At 37.2% G+C, this 18189-nt stretch overlaps 1 protein-coding gene across 1 annotated transcript in view; it reads right to left on the bottom strand.

Moving 5' to 3' along the window:
- Nucleotides 1–6120: 6120 nt before the first annotated feature.
- Nucleotides 6121–18189, bottom strand: part of LOC103271021 (FAST kinase domain-containing protein 1, mitochondrial-like) — a 29231-nt gene continuing 17162 nt past the window's right edge. Inside the window, exons 5-9 of the mRNA XM_008068501.1 lie at nucleotides 14893–15291; nucleotides 12388–12498; nucleotides 10861–10992; nucleotides 7728–8208; nucleotides 6121–6255 (exon numbers count right to left, since the gene is read on the bottom strand). Coding sequence (XP_008066692.1) covers nucleotides 6121–6255; nucleotides 7728–8208; nucleotides 10861–10992; nucleotides 12388–12498; nucleotides 14893–15291 — 1258 coding nt within the window. The remainder of the gene's footprint in view (nucleotides 6256–7727; nucleotides 8209–10860; nucleotides 10993–12387; nucleotides 12499–14892; nucleotides 15292–18189) is intronic.

The raw sequence follows: 18189 nt of genomic DNA, 5'->3' as shown, positions 1-18189 counted from the left end.
CCCGCAATCCTCCTACTGGGAATATACCCTGAAGAACTCAAATCACTCTATCAAAAAGATACCTGCACACGTATGTTTATTGCAGCATTGATCACAATATCAAGAACCTGGAACCAACCATGCTGTCCATCAAAAGAGGACTGGATTTAAAAAATGTGGTACATATACCCAATGGAATACTACGCAGCCATAAAAAAGAACAAAATCATGAATTTCGCAGCAACCTGGATGGAACTAGAGTCTATAATACTGAGTGACCTCTCACAGAAACAAAGATCCAAGTATCACATGTTCTCACTCATTTAATGGACCTTGAACATCCAATGTAATACTATAAGAAAATGACTGACGGTACTGGGAAACTATGGGGAGGGAGGGAGATGGGATTAACAGTAGCAAATATCTGTCTGGGAACGGGGAAACACCTCTTATCAATAGGGTGCCTGAATGAAACGTAATTGTATACCTAACCCTTAACTGTACCCCACAAAACCGTAATAAAAAAAATTTTTAAAAAAAAGCACCCCGAAAGAGGAAATAATTCAAAACAAAGGGACAGTGGTATATGTAAAAGTGAGAGGTGATCCCAGTTTCTATGTATTGGTGATAATATAATAGTGCTCAGAATGTGCTAGGTACCATTCTAAACATTTTACATATAATAACTCATTTAAACCTTATTTCCATACTCAGTAGGAATAATCTCTGCTTGATAAATGAGAATAAGAAAGCCCAGAGAAGTTAAAAGACTTGCCCAGGGTCACAGTTAGCAAGTGGAGAGTAGGGTTTAATCCACAAAGTCCAGCTCTGGTGCCTGGACCACTACACTGTGCTGCTCCCTGGGAATCTTAGCTCTCCAGGCTGTGTGTACACATGCTTGAGGCTCAGGTCTTGCCTAGCAGTTCCTGTCTTTCCTGTCAATCAGCAGCATGGCAGATGTCCCAGAGTATAAGACTCGAGCTTATTTACCTGATTTGCCTCATCCAAGAGACATTTCTGACGTGGGTCACTTTTAGGAGTCACCTAAAATGCACTGTTGGCATCAATATTTTTATGAATGACAGAAAAAAATAACATTAAATCTTTCCTTTTGGATTTTATGCTGAGTTTATTTAATAAAGCAAGATGATCTCCACCAGCAAAATTAATCTGTCCAAAGTAATCTTTATTGGCCAGGTGTGGTGGCTCATGCCTATAATCCCAGTGCTTTGGGAGACCAAGAAAGGAGGATGACTTGAGGCTAGGATTCAAGACCAGCCTGGGCAACATAATGAGATCCCATCTCTACAAAAAAAAATTTTTTTTAAACTTAACCAGGGCTGGGCACAGTAGCTCACACCTGTAATCCCAGAACTTTGGGAGGCCAAGATGGGAGGATTACTTGAGTCCAGGAGTTTGAGATCAGCCTAGGCAACATAGAGAAACCTCAATTCTACAAAAAAATCAAAAAAATTAGCTGGGTTTAGAAGTGCTTACCTGTAGCCCCAGCTACTTAGGAGGCTGAGGTGGGAGGATCCCTTGAGCCTAGGAGTTTAAGGTTACAGTGAGCTATGATCATGCCACTGCACTCCAGCCTGGGTGACAATAGAAGACCTTGTCTCTTAAATCATCATCATCATCTTTACTCAAAACAAAGAAAATTATTACTCCACTTATAAAGGTTTCTAGGAATTTTACAAATACTCTGATTACATCTTAAATAAACAAGGATGTACTTCTCAATCTTCTCTCTCTCTCTCTTTTTTTTTTTGAGACAGGATCTTGGTTTATCACCCAGGCTCGAGTACAGTGGTATGATCATAGCTCACTACAGCCTTGAACTCCTGGGCTCAAGTGATCCTTCCGCCTCAGCCTCTCAAGTGCTGGGATTACAGACATGAGCTACCACTCTCAGTCTATCTTTTCTAATGCTGCATATGCATAGAACCATATACGCATATATACATACACATTACAGTCCCATCTTCTGGGCTGGGACATAGTAGTATCAGACATGGTTAGATACCATCTGGCCTATAGATACCATAAAAAATGGCCAGGTGTGGCGGCTCACACCTGTAATCCCAGTACTTTGGGAAGCTGAGGTGAGAGGATCGCCTGAGTCCACAGGTTTGAGACTAGCCTGGGCAAAATGGTAAGACCTCATCTCTACAGTAAATCAAAAAATTAGGCGGGTGTGGTGGTGCACGTCAGTAGTTCCAGCTACTTGGAAGGCTGAAGCAGAAGGATCACCTGAGCCCAGCAGACTGATGTTGCAGTAACCATGAGCATGCCACTGCACTCCAGCCTGGGCTACAGAGTGAGACTCCAACTCAAAAATAAATATATTAATATATATATATATATATTAAAAACTAAAAAGTAAAAGTCCATTAGCATGACAATGATACAATTAATATATTTATACTGGTTATACAGCAGCTTAACCAGAGGTCTATAGGTCTATATAAATATACCCTAATGTTGAGCCCTAATATCTATGCTGGATGTAGACGCTCTCAGTAAGTATCTGCAGCTTGGCAGAAGACTTACTGGGTAACTCTTACTGCCAAAATCTCTGAGGACACTTATTTCTTGCTCTTTCCCATCTTCATCTCCTACCAATTCAGTCTTCCTCACTCCACTTCTGTCACACTAAATCTGCTGTTCCTGGAAGAAACCAAACAAGCTCTCACCTCAGGGCCCTTTACACTTGCCTTTCTTCCATCCTGGGATTTACTTGCCCATTTATTCACATGATCACTCCCTCCCTTCATTTGACCCATAGTTAAATGGCACTCAGAGAGGCAGTCTGAAAAAATAGCACCCCATCCCATGATGCTCCATCCTACACTTACCCTGTTCTGAAGTTCTTGAGAGTGCTTATCACCATTGACCTTAGAGATCTGTTTTCTGTTTATGGCAATCTACCCCTACCAGAAAGCAAACTCAGTGAGGGTAGTTTACCTGTTTTCACTCTCTCCTGTATCTCCCGTGCCTATAAGAATACCTCACAATAAGTACATGGTGAATGTTGATAGAAAAGGCAACAACTATTAAGCCAGATATATCACTTCTAAAACTTCTGTATCATACTGGCAATTCATGGTGTGAGTCTGAGGAGAAAAGTCCCATAAAGCTCTATTCCTTAAAGGTCAAAATAAAGAATGAAAAGAAAAAAAGAAAAAGTAATTTCCTGCCTCAGCTATCCTCACATACTGCTTCTGCTAAGGACAACAGTAGGAAGTACGATTTCTATTCGACCTTTATCCAGTATTGAAATGCTACTTAAAGATCTTTCTGAGAGAGCAAAATAATCAGTAACAAAGAAGCCACCCTTCAAACAATTCAGAAACATCTGTTAGAGGTCTTAAGAAACCTTTGGTTACTTTTATTTTTTAATTTTAATTTTCATTATTATTGTTTTTTTAGTCAGAGTCTCACTCTGTTGCCCAGGCTGGAATGCAGTGGCACATTCACGGCCACCGCAGCCTCGACCTGCTGGGCTCAGACAATCCTTCTGCCTCAGCCCTCCAAGTAGCTGGAACTGCAGGCACGAGCCACCACACCTGGCTAATTTTTTGATTTACTGCAGAGACAAGGTCTCGCCAAGTCGCCCAGATTGGTCTTGAATCTTCAGGCTAAGGCAATCCTCTCACCTCTGCCTCCCAAAGTGCTGGAATTATACAGGCATGAGCCACCGCGCCTAGCCACATTTGGTTACTTTTAAAAACAAACTATGAAATTGACAGAAACAGCCAGGTATTACATGCCTCCAGATATGATTTAAATAAACAGCATCACATATAAGGTATTTTGGTTGAAAATGTTTACTATGAACCTAATCAAGCATCTATACCTAACTTTGTTCTAAACTAAAATTTATTATAGACATGCAGTAGTTGTGGAGTAGCAAGTTAAAGGAAAACAGAGAAATCCAGAATGTGGCATAATTTATAAGAAATAACAAATCTATCAAGAAAAAAGATGAGGAAAAATGACATAACCACTCAATGTTGGCTGTTTTACTAAAAAAGTTATAAAAGACAATTTGGCCAGGCACGATGTCAACAACTGTAATCCCAGCACTTTGGGAGGCTGAGGTGGAAAGACTGTCTGAACTCAGGAGTTTGAGACTAGCATGGGCAACATAGTGAGATTTCATCTCTACAAATAAATAAATAAATAAATAATAATAATTAGGCCAGGCACAGAGGCTCAAGCCTGTAATCCCAGCACTTTGGGAGGCCAAGGTGAGGGAATTGCCCGAGCCCACGGGTTCGAGAACAGCCTAGGCAACTTGGCAAGACTTCATCTCTACAAGAAATCAAAAAACTGCCGGGCATGGTAGTACACAACTGTAGTTCTGGCTACTTGGAAGGCTGAAGCGGAAGGATCTCCGGAGCCCAGCAGGCTGACACTGGGGTGGGCGTGAGTGTGCCACTGCACTCCAGCCTAGGTGACAGAGTGAGACTCCAACACATACACACACACAAATTAGCCAGGCATGGTAATGCACACTTGTAGTTCCAGCTACTTGAGAGGCTCAGGCATAAGGACTACATGAGTTCAGGAGTTGGAGGCTGTTGTGGGTCATGATTATGATACCAAACTCTAGCCTGGGCGACAGAGTGAGATCTCAACTATAAATAAAAAAACAAACAAACAAACAAATAAACAAAATTTAGTGATAGCTGGAAAAATACAATTACGGATTAGGTAGCAGATGTTCATTTTCTTTGGCACTGTAGTTACAGAGGAGAATGTCCTTACAACCTGAAGTACACAAAACTGATAATTGGAAGGTTCATCACACATATACATTTGTTTGTACACACAGAGCAAATGTGGCAAATGTTAATCATTATTTAAGCTAGACTGTGGGTCTACAGTATACAGATGTTTATTATATTGTTCTTTCAATTTTTCTGTATATCTGGAAACCTTGAGAAAAAGTTAGGAAAAAACAAAAACCGCCAAAAAAGTAAATGCCAAGAAAAAAAAGGAAGGGGGAGAGGAAATCCATAGAGACTAAAGAGATAATAACTAAACACAACATGTGAATCTTGATTGAATCCTGAGTCCAAAACAACTAGTTTAAAAGGTATACTGGTTAACAACTAGGGAGACCGCATGAACTATGTATTAGATATTAGGAGATTATTATTATATTTCTTATGTGTGCTAACTGTATTGTAGTGATATAGAAGAATGTCATTATTCCTAGGATTTGTATGCTAAAGTAATTAGGGGTGAGCAGTCACAATGCCTACAACTGGCTCAGAAAAAAGAGAGGAAGAGACATAAACAGATAAGGTAAATAGGATAAAATGTTAACATTACTGAATCTACACAATAAGTATACAAGTGTTTCTTGTTCAATTCTTTCCATTTTTTATATGTTTGACATTTTTCATATTTGAAAAGTTTTATTTATTTTTTATTTTTTTATTTAGAGTCTCACTCTGTCACCCAGGCTGAAGTACAGTGGCACACTCACGGCCAACCCAGCGTCAACTTTCTGCCTCAGTCTTCCAGTTAGACAGAACTACAGGTGTGTGATGCCATGCCCGGCTAATTTTTGATTTATTGTGAGACGAGGTCTCGCCAAGTTGCCTAGGCTGGTCTCGAACCCGTGGGCTCAGCCAATCCACTCACCTTGGCCTCCCAAAGTACTAGGATTACAGGTTGAGCCACTGAGCCTGGCCTTGAAAAGTTTTAAAAATGAATATATAGGCCAGGTTCGGTGGCTCAGCCTGTAATCCCATGCTTTGGGAGGCCAAGGTGAGTGAATTGCCTGAGCCTGCGGGTTCGAGACCCACCTGGGCAACTTGGCAAGACCTCATCTCTACAATAAATCAAAAAATTTATTTATCGGGCGTGGTGGCGTGTGCCTGTAGTTCCAGCTACTCGGAAGGCTGAGGCAGAAGGATCGCCGGAGCCCAGCAGGTCGAGGCTGCGGTGGCCGTGAGCGGCTACTGCACTCCAGGCTGGGCAACACAGTGAGACTCCAACTCAAAAAAAAAAGAATATAAACTTTTTTCAGGTAAAGAAATCATGGATAGTATAGTTACCCTTTAAATGAGGGGCTTCTCTCAGCTCAGCAGCAATAGGTATCCTCTGACTCACTCATTCAATTTATCATGAAAGAATATACCTACCTAAGTAAGAATTAAGATGTTGCACACAAGTTTTTAAAAATTCATCCCTTTGGGGTGGATCATAGTTCAAGACACTGAATGGAAGAATAACAGCAAGGATTGCAAAAGGATGGATCTGTATAAACAGGACAAAAATTTTATAGTTTAAACTTCAGTAAAACAAAACAACATTTTAATCTAATTGTTATCTTAGGTGAAGTATTTTCCTATCATGTCTATGGTTAAATAAAAAATATATCACTCTGCTTATTAATTTTTCCACTCTGCTATATAATAAATATATCACTGCTTATTAATTTTTTCACTCTGCTATAAATAAAAACAATCACATTCAAAAGTGACTCATTCCTCCAAAAGTTATTTAATCCCACCAACTATTAGTAACACTAAAAGTATTAATGCAAAAAAATTAAATTAGATGATCTACAAATTTATTTTGTTAGTTGTAAATCCTGTTCCAGAATTCATTATTCATTGAAATGCATAGGAAAAAGTATCACCAATAGCCATGATCAGCACATTTTATAGAATCATTATATAATGTAATTAAAGAAGTTTCTTAGTTTATAACTATTAGCATTTTTCTTTCATTCATTTTTTAATTTCATTTTTCACTCACTCATCTAATATTTAATAACTGCCCAGCACTATGCTAAGCAAGTAAGACAGACTTTTATTTTCATTTATGCAAAACAGTCTTTTAAATAAAGGTCTTACTCTGATACACACACACACACACACACACACACACACTAGTAGTTGTAGTGAGCTGCTTCTCGCATAATCTATAAAGCAGTATTTTACAAGTAAATCCCAGAAATAAATCTGCAAGAAGATACACTGATAATTTAAGGTACTGATGTCAGTGGATTCCTAAAATTTTCTCAGTTTCCATGCTTATCTTGCGCTTTTGAATGTGATTGTTTTTACTTATTTACTTATTTATTCATTTTATTTTTTTGAGTCAGTGTCGCGTTCTGTCGCCCAGGTTGGAGTGCCCTGGCATAATCACAATGATCATGCCTCACCGTAGCCTCAACCTCCTGACTCAGCATCCCAAGTACCTGGGACTATATGTGCACACGACCCTGCCTAGCTAATTATTTTTATTTTTTTGTAGAGACGAGGTCTCACTATGTTGCCCAGGTTGCTCTCGAACTCCTGGGTTCAACCAATCCACCTGCCTGGCTTCCCAAAGTGTTGGGATTATAGGTATGAGCCATTGTGCCTGGCCTGAATGTAATCGTTTTTAGATAGTAAAAGTAATACACTGGATTATCAAAAATAAGGAAAAACAAAAATCATACTCTACTATCCTAATACAACTAATATACTCAAATAATTTTGATTATTGATCTTATCAATATTGTAATGAACCAGATGATGACTTCAGATATCTCCAAATCTGCAATGCTAGAGGAAGAAAGTGGTTTCAAGGGGACAAACAACAAATTGCTGAACTAGAAACCAGAGTTTAATTTTTCTACTTCAAATTCCAATCCAAGCTTTTAAATTGCTTATGATAAAAAATTATAATTCTAGAAGTTGACAACTACATAAAACTAATGTGTAACATTTAAACTTCACCTTTTCAATCTGCTGAACAACCACTGAGGCTATCCTATCAAGCAGCAAAGTACTGAGGTGGTTAGTTCTAGAAATAAAAGATGCAATCCCTGCAACATTTATGTAATTGATTTCATTCATCAAACGCTGTAAAGTAGCAATTGTTTCTTCAAGAAGTGATTCAGGAAGCCAATCTCCTTTGACAAATTTAAGTTCCTCCAACAACAGATCCAAATTGTTGCTTTGTTGTAGTCTCTGATGACCATAGTGATCTAATTTTTTAAGAAGTTTCAGTTGTTTCCCACTATCCAAATATGTGTGATCATACTGAATCCATCTTAAAACAGATGTGGCAAAACCATTCAGGCCATGTAGGTCACACTGTGGTAAAACTGCTTCAATTCGGGATGTCGCCGCTTCATCCAGGTAAGGAGAAGGAAGCATGCAAATGGCACAGACCAGAACGGAAATTTCGCTTGGTATGACACTAATTTTTAAATAACTACAAAGGAAGAGGGTAAAGATGAAAAGAAAAAAATTACTACATCAGCAACAAAACCAAAAAATATATATATTAAAATATGAATATGCTATTATTACTATAGCTAATATTAATAGGTAATAAACAAGTTAATTTAAGGAGTGTGAGATAAATTCAAAGATGACAGGTCCATAAAGGGTCACTAAGGGAAGCCTAAGAAGTTCTGAAGCACATTCAGATTTCATTCTTTTTTTTTTTTTTTTTTTTTTGAGTCGGAAGTCTTACTCTGTTGCCCAGGCTGGAGTATAGTGGCATGAGCACAGCTCACCGTAGCCTCAACCTCCTGGGCTCAGGCAATCCTTCTGCTTCAGCCTTCCAAGTAGCTGGGACTATAGACACACACCACCATGCCCAGCTAATTTTTTTATTTTTTGTAGAGACGAGGTCTCTCTATCTTGCCCAGGCTGATCTTGAACTCCTGGTCTCAAATGAACTTCCTGCCTCAGTCTCCCAAAGTGCTGGGATTATAGGCTTGAGCCACTGTGCCCAGTCCTCAAAATTTTTCAATGCAAAAATGAGACCACAGTCCCTGGCAAACGGAAGGTCAGTGCCAGAACAATGTTTCCAACGCTGTTGCTGGAGAAAGAATTTGGGTTCAATTTCTGATATAACCTGTCAGAAGCTGATATGATCTAGTACAGTACAGGCTATGGCATATCGTGGTCACTTAATAATATTGGTTCCTTTCTCATTTCTGGTACACAGAAAGTCCAACGTTTAAAACAAACAAATAAAACCACCATAGGACATAACTACATAATTATGTATACACCACATACATAAATTGACCCGATTCTCTACTTCTCCTTTCCCAAATCCACATGGTAAGGTTCCCACCACCAAGGCACCAATTGTTACCAAAAAATTTTTAAACTGGCAGTTTTTAAGGAATCTTTAAATTTAGAAGTATAGGTTGGGTGTGGTAGCTCATGCCTATAATCCCAAGATTATTTCAAAATTATTTCTATATAATTTCAAATTTATTTCTATGTAATATTTGATTATACAAGATTATAACCACAAAAGTTAATATACCACTTTGTATTTATAAAAAGAAAGTTCTCAAAAAACTGCATCTGTTTATGGAATTGATCCAAAGTACATAACTCTCATTACTTGCCAACCTTGGAATACTTTTCTACAAATAAACCCTCAACAGACACAATCTCTCCAATCTCTACTTGCTGTTTTTCCTTGTGATACTTCTTAAGTTCAAAGCTTTGATATTCACATGTGTTTATTTATAATACCATAACACATCCACCAGAACAGCTAGAATTTTAAAAAATACCAATATAGAGCAACAGGAATGTTCACATTCTGCTGGTGGAAGTATAAACTGGGACAGCCACTTTAGAAAATGTTTAGCAGAATCTACTGAAGATGAGCATATGCATAAACTATGAATCAACAATTATACTCTATGGTAAATATCTACAGAAATGAATATATATAATCATTAAAAGACATGTATGAGCATGTTCATCAATAGCACTATTCATAGTAGCCAAAAATTAGTCATAAATATATAAAAATATGTAACTAAATCAAATATTTGTTTACTACGGCCCTGAACTCCTGGTCTTTCAAAAATCATGATAAAAAGTCAAACTAGCTAGGCAGGGTGGCTCACACCTATAATCCCAGCTACTCAGGAGACTGAAATGGAAGGATTGCTTGAGCCCAGGAGCTTGAGACCAGCCTGGGCAACATAGCAAGACCCCATTTCTACAAAATTATTTGTAGAAAATGGGTGTGGTGGTACACTTGTAGTCTCAGCTATTCAGGAGGCTGATGTGGGAGAGTTGCTTGAGTCCAGGAGTTCAAGGCTACAATAAGCTATGATCATAGCAATTGACCCTGTGTGACAGAAAGACAAAATAAATCAATAAAAATGTAAAAAGAGAAAAAATAAATCAACCTAGTAGTGAAAAATGTAAGGCAGAAAGATTAATCTGGTTTGAATTTTATTCAAGTCATTATTTTGACCTTTAAAAATTTTCAAGGAAAACTTCGTGTTAGCCTAATGTAAGTCAATGGAAAACTGAATAACTTCTTAGTTGAGATATAAATGCTATAATTCATAGAATCTAAGGTAATTTTAAATTATAAAAGGAAAATTCTGTATGAACACTTTTTCACTAACATCTCCATTATGTATATTTTAATTTTTAAAATTAATAAATATTTTTAAAATTTCAAATTTAAACATTTAATAAGCCTTAAAACAAGAAACAAGTAAACAAGACTGAAGAGCCCTAAATGAATGCTCCCAAATGGAGTTCTACCTTCTTCAGCAGCCCCAACCTTTTCATGGTTATTCACTCTATTTCTGCAGCAAAATGGCTTAACTATTCATCAGTTTACTACCATTCCTCTCCTAAAGAACTCAATCACCTACTGGCCTCATTTCCATTTCAAAACACATAATGGACACTGGCAGAATGGGCATGGAGATAAATAAGTATCTTGTTGTTAGTAAAAAGGACCCAAATTAGCTTCTAAAAGTCTTAGCAACTCAGTATGTAATTAAAACAAAAAAAAATATTGTGGCTAGATCATAAAATGAAACACTAAAAAAAAAAAAAAAAAAAAATTATATTTTTCTCTTACCTAAGCAGTAATTCTCTGAGTTTCACAAAAAGCTCCTTACTTTGAAAATGTAGAAAAATCAATGCTTGAGTTATCTTCAATAATTCTACTGGTTTATAGTTATCCAAATGTTTATGTAGAACTGAAGCAATTCTAAAAAGAATTTTTAAAAAGGAAAAAAATAAAAATAAATTTACAAATAAAAAGAATTATAGAACATATATCATAACCAGTTCACTAATTTATTTATTAAACATTTACTGTGGAGCTTCCAGTCAGACACTCTGCTCTGTGCTGAAGAAACAACAATGAGCAAAGTTTTCTATTCTTGAAAAATTGTCTCAAGATGGCATTAGAAATATAAACAAAACAGAATGAAATAAGAGCAATCAATGACGTGTGAATGAAATAATATTCGATCAATAGTAAGAGGAGAGAAAAGCATAGTTTTACTTCCTTGGTAAATCGCACAGAGAAGCCATCAAATTCCACATCCTCCCATAACAAAACCGTTACCAAGAGTTACTAACAATTAGCAAAACTGATTTAATTTCCTCCCGTAAATCCACTGACCCTCAAATGGAGATGCTTAAAAGCAGTGGGAAATGCTAAGAGGCAGTAAATTGGAAGAAATGAGACAGAAGATTTTAGTTGGAGTCTCACTCGGTCACCCAGACTGGAGAGCAGTGGCCGCTCCCGGCCACCGCAGCCTCGACCTGCTGGGCTCCGGCGATCCTTCCGCCTCAGCCTTCCGAGTAGCCGGAATTACAGGCGTGCGCTACCATGCCCGGCTAATTTTTTGATTTATTGTAGAGATGAGGTCTCGCCTGCCCAGGCGGGTCTCGAACCCGCGGGCTCAGGCAATCCACTCACCTCAGCCTCCCAAAGGCATGGGATTACAGGCTGAGCCACCGAGCCCGGCTGATTTTTTTTTTTTTTTTTAAGAGACAAGGTCTCGCCAATTGCCCAGGCCGTTATTGAACCCCTGGGTTCAGGCAATCCTCTCGCCTCTTCCTTCCAAAGTGCTAGGATTACAGGCATGAACCACCATGCCTGGCTTCCAAAGAAATATTAAGATAAAGGAACAGCAAGCCAGATGCAGTAGCTCACACCTGTAATCCCAGTACTTTGGAAGGCCAAGATAAGAGGATTGCTTAAGCCCAGGAATTCAAGACCAGCCTAGACAATGTAGCAAGACCTTCTCTACCAAAAAGTACAAAAATTAACTGGGTGTGGTAGCACACACCTGTAGTGCCTGGCTACTTGCGAGGTTGAGGCGAGAGGATCACTTGAGCCCAGAAGTACAACGCTACCCTCTACTTTACCAGATTACGATGCTCTGTTTGAGTATAACAACAGCACCAAATAAAATAAAAGATGTTATAAACAATTATCATCTCTATTCTGCAAATTAAACTAGACATAAATAATGCGTTGAGTGTTAATTTCTTATTTCTTCAAAACAACAGCTGGATTATAGAAAAAAAATTCTTCCTCAGTTACTTGTGAATGACAACTAACTTAACACCATGTTTCACAAAAGAGTACCTTTTAATCAGATGTGAATTTCTGCTTTCCATCTCTTCCATTGCTCCCACCACTGCCAGGGCTTGCTGGCTGGTCAGCTCCTCTGACATCAATAATAATGTTGATTTAAGTCTAGAAGCAAAGAAAAATGTTTTTTATGTTGAAAAATGAAATATTTGCTTGTAAAATTTTTTTTTAAGTAACAGTTTGGGGGTAACAAATACAAAACAAATTTAATATAAACAAAAACTCAATCTAGTATATAATTTCAACTTTCTCCCCCACATACTTGGGGATAATAAAAAATATTACTGGAGCCGGCTCGGTGACTCAGCCTGTAATCCCGTGCCTTTGGGAGGCTGAGGTGAGTGGATTGACTGAGCCCGCAGGTTCGAGACCCGCCTGGGCAGCGAGACCTCATCTCTACAATAAATCAAAAAATCAGCTGGGCATGGTAGCGCATGCCTGTAACTCCGGCTACTTGGAAGGGTGAGGCGGAAGGATCGCCAGAGCCCAGCAGGTCGAGGCTGCGGTGGCCGGGAGCAGCCACTGCACTCCAGTCTGGGTGACAGACTGAGACTCCAACTCAAAAAAAAAATATATATTACTGGAGAAAGAAAAATATTTTTTCTTCTTCAATGCAATCAAGGCCTTGGTATAATCTAATCTTAAACTATTTTTAAAAAAGCAGATAAAATATCTTTAAAAATTTTCCGATAATATAAGGTTATAATGGTTATAAAATACTATATAGCCGGGCTTGGTAGTGAGCGCCTATAGTTCTGGGTACTTGGAAAGCTGAGGGAGAAAGAATGCCTGAGCCCTGCAGGTCAATGCTGGGGTGGCCATGAGTATGCCACTGCACTCCAGCCTGGGCGACAGAGTGTGACTCCTACTAAAAAAAACCAAAAAACTATAAATCAGTGAAATTATTCAGTACTGGAGAGCTAAGGAATTGTTAGTCTAATAATATTCCAATATTTTAAAACTGAATAAGAACTAACCAGGAAGTCAGTAAACATTATACATTAAGCACTTGAATAACACTGTAAACTGAAAATTAACAAAGATGGTCCATTTTGAAATTACCCAAAGTGGTGCAGTACTGTAAGTTATAACAAGTATGTCTTTTAGAATAATTTGAAAGGCAAGCTTAAAACATGAATCTAAGGACAACAAGATAACCAACAGTCTATTCATGTTGGATAACTCCATGCCAGCCTTTTCACCAGCCTTTCTAAACGTTTCAAATCCAGCTTCTCCCCAAATTTTTCCCAACCAATTTTGTCTACATTTTTTCCCTCACTGCTCTGTCTGCCCATAGTACCACCTGTATCACTAATTGAATTGTTTATTCATAAGTTATGTTGTGATATTATGGTATTTATGTATTTCAATTATATCTTTCTATCCTCTCGACTAGAATATAAATTCCCTGAAGGTAGACTCAGCTTAATTCAACTCCTGTACTGCTCTACCATATGAGATTTTAACAGTATTTAGTGACAAAAAAAATAGTCCAATGAAATCTTTTTAATAATCATCTTGTTTCCATCTCAATATAGTCCTAAGATGTGGCCTTAAATTTTTTCATAAAATTCAAAGCACTCTTAAAACATAAAACTTTCTCCATAAAGTTTTCCCTAACAGAGTAATGATGCACATTCCTCTATCATGCAACTCCTGGAACCTAATTTTAACTGAATCTACTAATTATACTTATCTTTTAGGACTAGTATAATTCCAAGTATTTCATATACTTAAGCTGGGTAGGGGAAGCTTACGTCTATGTATAAACACAGTCACATGGCCTACAAAGGCAGAATTTTATCTACTAACCATACTTAAATATTAATTTAATATTTGTTCATCTTTATATCCCAAGTATTTCTACCTATATCAATATCTGGCAAAACTAGAAATTCTTAAATAGAGAGGAGCCAGGGAGGCTGAAGCAGGAAGATTGCTCAAGCCCAGGAAGTTGAAGTTGAGGCTGCAGTGAGCCATGCTGGTCTCACTGCACTCCAACCTGGGCAACAAGTGAGACCCCTGACAAAAAAAAGAGAGAGGAGACAGAAAAAATTCACTCAAACCTGACATAGGGACATATACCAAGTACATAATAAATGCTTCGATGATAAATGTGAAGTGAAGAAGACAACAAAGCATAAAATGGTTCACTGTTACAACTACTATAATTCTAAAGATTCCATAGTTATGGTAGGTGGCGGAGTAGCCTGTGTGTAAATCCAGTCACATGACCTAGGAAAGAAGAATAAAAACACTTACATGTGTTCGCCCTCATCTTTTTCCGTGTTGGCCCAGCACAAATGGTCTATGGGCTGCCTTTTGGAACATAACAGTAGACTAAGAATTTGAGATGTAAACCAGAAAGCATAAGAGATTCTTTTCCCTTCCACAGTCTAATGGGGTGACTATTGTGTCTTGTAGAGCTGCAAGGAGACCTAAGCTTGAAGGTTCAATATAGTCACACACAAAAAGTAAAGCATTTTAAACTGTACTTACTGTTTCTTTTCTTTTGGTCCTGCCATGGGTCCCAATGCTACAAACAATTTTACAAAGCTAGCAGGGTGATCAAACAGAGGAATCATCTTAGTTAGCTTCTTCTTCGCCATTGTAATAAATTCAAAACTATGAAACCGTAGAAACTGATATAGACTAAGTATTTTACTGATGGAATCCAAATCAAGGTGGTCCATATTGCTTAAAAATACTTTATTACATCTTTCTAATAGTGGTTGATAACCATATTTAACATTTTGAAGAAATTGTACTATTCTTCTTGCAGTGCTGACCTCAGAAAAACCTATTGTGTCAAAAAGAAGTTCTGATCTGTTCACTAATTTTTCTTGAAAATGTCGTGATATTAAAAAAGATATGTTGACCATCAAGGTAGACAAGAACCTGAAAAAGAAAAAAGATGGAAACATTTTTATATCATTTAAGAATAATGACCTATTCTAAACTAAATTATTAGATATGGAAAGGAACGGGTAAAAAGTATTAGGAGTTTTATACCATAAAGTTGATCTTTTAAATACTAGTAGGACTTGAACTCAGATCTCCTAGTAATTGAACCCTTTTAGACAAAAAGCATTGAAATAATATTTTTCATTGGGTATATAAAATGCCTTGTTCTGTAGGTAAGACTACTTTGGTGAAAAATATTTTAGTGAAATGTACTCAGAAATCATTTTGGACCAGCATCCAACAACCTATGAATGCAACATTAACAGTCTCATTTGTATTTTTAGAAGCAGGCTTTTTTACTACTCCTTTCTCTGAGTATCTGTAAAACTGTTTTTATATGATACAAAACTCAGAAAACTACAAATACAAGAATGAATTTTTAATGAATAAAGCATGTAAAATAGAAAAGACATAAAGCAAATGCTTGGGGATGATAATTAGAAAACAATATACCAAAAAAAGACACAAAAATAAATCTAAAATCATCTTAACCATTAGAAGAGTGAGACTGTTGCTATTTTTTGTTTCCAAATTTTTAAATAAAATATTTTTAAAAGTCTCCAGTTGTATACTACTTTGGTTTTTCTAGTTAAAGTGTGTAATGTTAATATTATTTAACATTAATTATTAACCTAACGCTGCTATTTAGTTTAGCCATAAATTTCCAAAAATAACTTTTTCAAATTGTGTATACATTTGTAATTGCAATTTGGAGTGGAAAAATGTCCAAAGGTTAGATTCTCAAAGGGGTCTATAAGAACTTTTAAAAACTAAAAAAAATTACAGTGATTTTATCATCTCTACTTTAACAAGCTACTTTATGTGTGTGGGGGGGAATTACATATATACAACATAAAATCTACCATCTTATTTATTTTTAATTTTAATTTTTTTGAGTCAGGGTCTCACTCTGTAGCCCAGGCTAGAGTACAGTGACATGATCATGGCTCACTGCAGTCTCAACCTCCCGGGCTCAGGTGATCCTGCCACCTTAGCCTACAGAGTAGCTGGGACTACTACATCAAGTTCAGCTAAATTTTTGCTATTTTGTAGAGAAGAGGCCTCTCTATGTTGCCCAGGCTGGTTTTGAACTCCTAGGCTCAAGCAATTCTCCTGCCCTGGCCTCCCAAAGTACTGAAATTACAGGCATGAGCCACCTCACCCAGCCAAAATTCACCATTTTAAGCAGACGCAAGTATACATTTCACTGGCATTAAGTACATTCACACTGTTATGCAATCACCACCACCGTCCACTTGTAGAACTTTTCCAAACCGAAACTCCTTACCCATGAATCAGTAACTTTCTTCCTCCACCTCCTTCCAGTCCCCAACAACAATCTGTTTCAACATTGTTTCTACGAATTTGATTACTCTAGGTGCCTCACATACATGGAGTCATATAACATTTGTTCTTTGGTTTCTGGTTTGTTTCACTTAGCATAAAGTCTTCAATGTACATTCATGTAGCATGTTTCAGAATTTTCTTCCTTTTTAAGGCTGAAAAATATTCCTCTGTATGTATATACCACATTATCTTTATCCATTTATTCATCAATTATGAAAACTTAGGTTGCTTGCACCTTTCAGTCATTGTGAATAATGCTGCTATGAACACTGATACACAAATATCTGCCTGAAGTGAAATTGCTGGATCACATGATAATACTATGTTTAATTTTTTGAGGAACTGTCATACTGTTTTCCACAGCAGCTGCACCATTTTACATTTCCATCAGCAATACACAAGTGCTCCAATTTCTCTACATCCTTACCAACACACTAGTTACTTTCAATGTGATAAGAACAAATAGTTGTTTTTTTTTTAAGTGTCAAAAACTATTTATAAGCAGTATAATCCTTTGGAATCAGAACACAGATTCTGAGTTTCAAGTCAGTAACAAGAAAAAAATTTTAAAATTAAGAAAAGAAAAAATAAAACTTATGTTAAAATCTTGGTTCCCCTATTTATTGACTGAGAGACATTGGGCAATTTACTTAACCTCACAAAGCCTGCAAAAAATGAAGACATAAATACTTATCTCTGGAGGATGTTTGGGAAGTAAGCTAAAAAAGATGTTTATATTGCAATTTTTGCCCTTCTTTCAGCTCTAGGTCATAACTTTCATTTTTTTATTTCAGAATCCTAACCCTAGCCACCCCTTCTGCCCTAAATATCTTCCTAATTTTAATCAACTCTCATTCTCAGTTCTCATTTTTTTTTTTGAAAGCAGGATTTATTGAGAGGACAGAAAAGCTCCCACAGTGGGAGGGGATTCAAGGGGATTGCCTTTTTTTTTTTTTTAAAGACAGGTTCTTAGTCATCTAGGATAGAGTACAGTGGCAGGATCAAAACTCACTGTAACCTCCATCTCCTGAGCTCAAGTGATACGGTCTTAGTCTCCCAAACAACTAGGACTTTAGGTGTGTGCCACCATGTCTGACTTTTTTTTTTTTTTTGAGTTGGAATCTCATTCTGGCGCCCAGACTGGAATAAAGGGGCCACTCCCGGCCACAATGAGCTCCTACTGCTGGGAACTATTTTAAAAATCAAATGAGCATTCGGGAACTAAGGAGCTAGAGCATCTGAAATTGCAAATAAAAATCACTGGGATATGCTAAACAGAAGATTGGAGACAGCGAAAGAAAGAGACAACTTCAAAACAAATTAATGGAATGTTTCAGAGAACCAGAGCAAATAACGATTAAAACCAAAAACATTCTCAGTGACCTGTAGGACAATATCAAGTAATCAAAAAACATAAAACAAAAAATTGATTTTTATGCTCAAATTAGATCATCAAACACATTTAGAGGTGAATTTTTAATTTAT

This window comes from Carlito syrichta, unplaced genomic scaffold, assembly GCF_000164805.1.
Source record: "Carlito syrichta isolate Samal-C Ts95f unplaced genomic scaffold, Tarsius_syrichta-2.0.1 Scaffold311102, whole genome shotgun sequence".
In the NCBI taxonomy this organism is placed as follows: Eukaryota; Metazoa; Chordata; class Mammalia; order Primates; family Tarsiidae; genus Carlito; species Carlito syrichta.
Note: the sequence above shows the minus strand (reverse complement) of the source record. Positions and strands in the feature narration are given on the sequence as shown.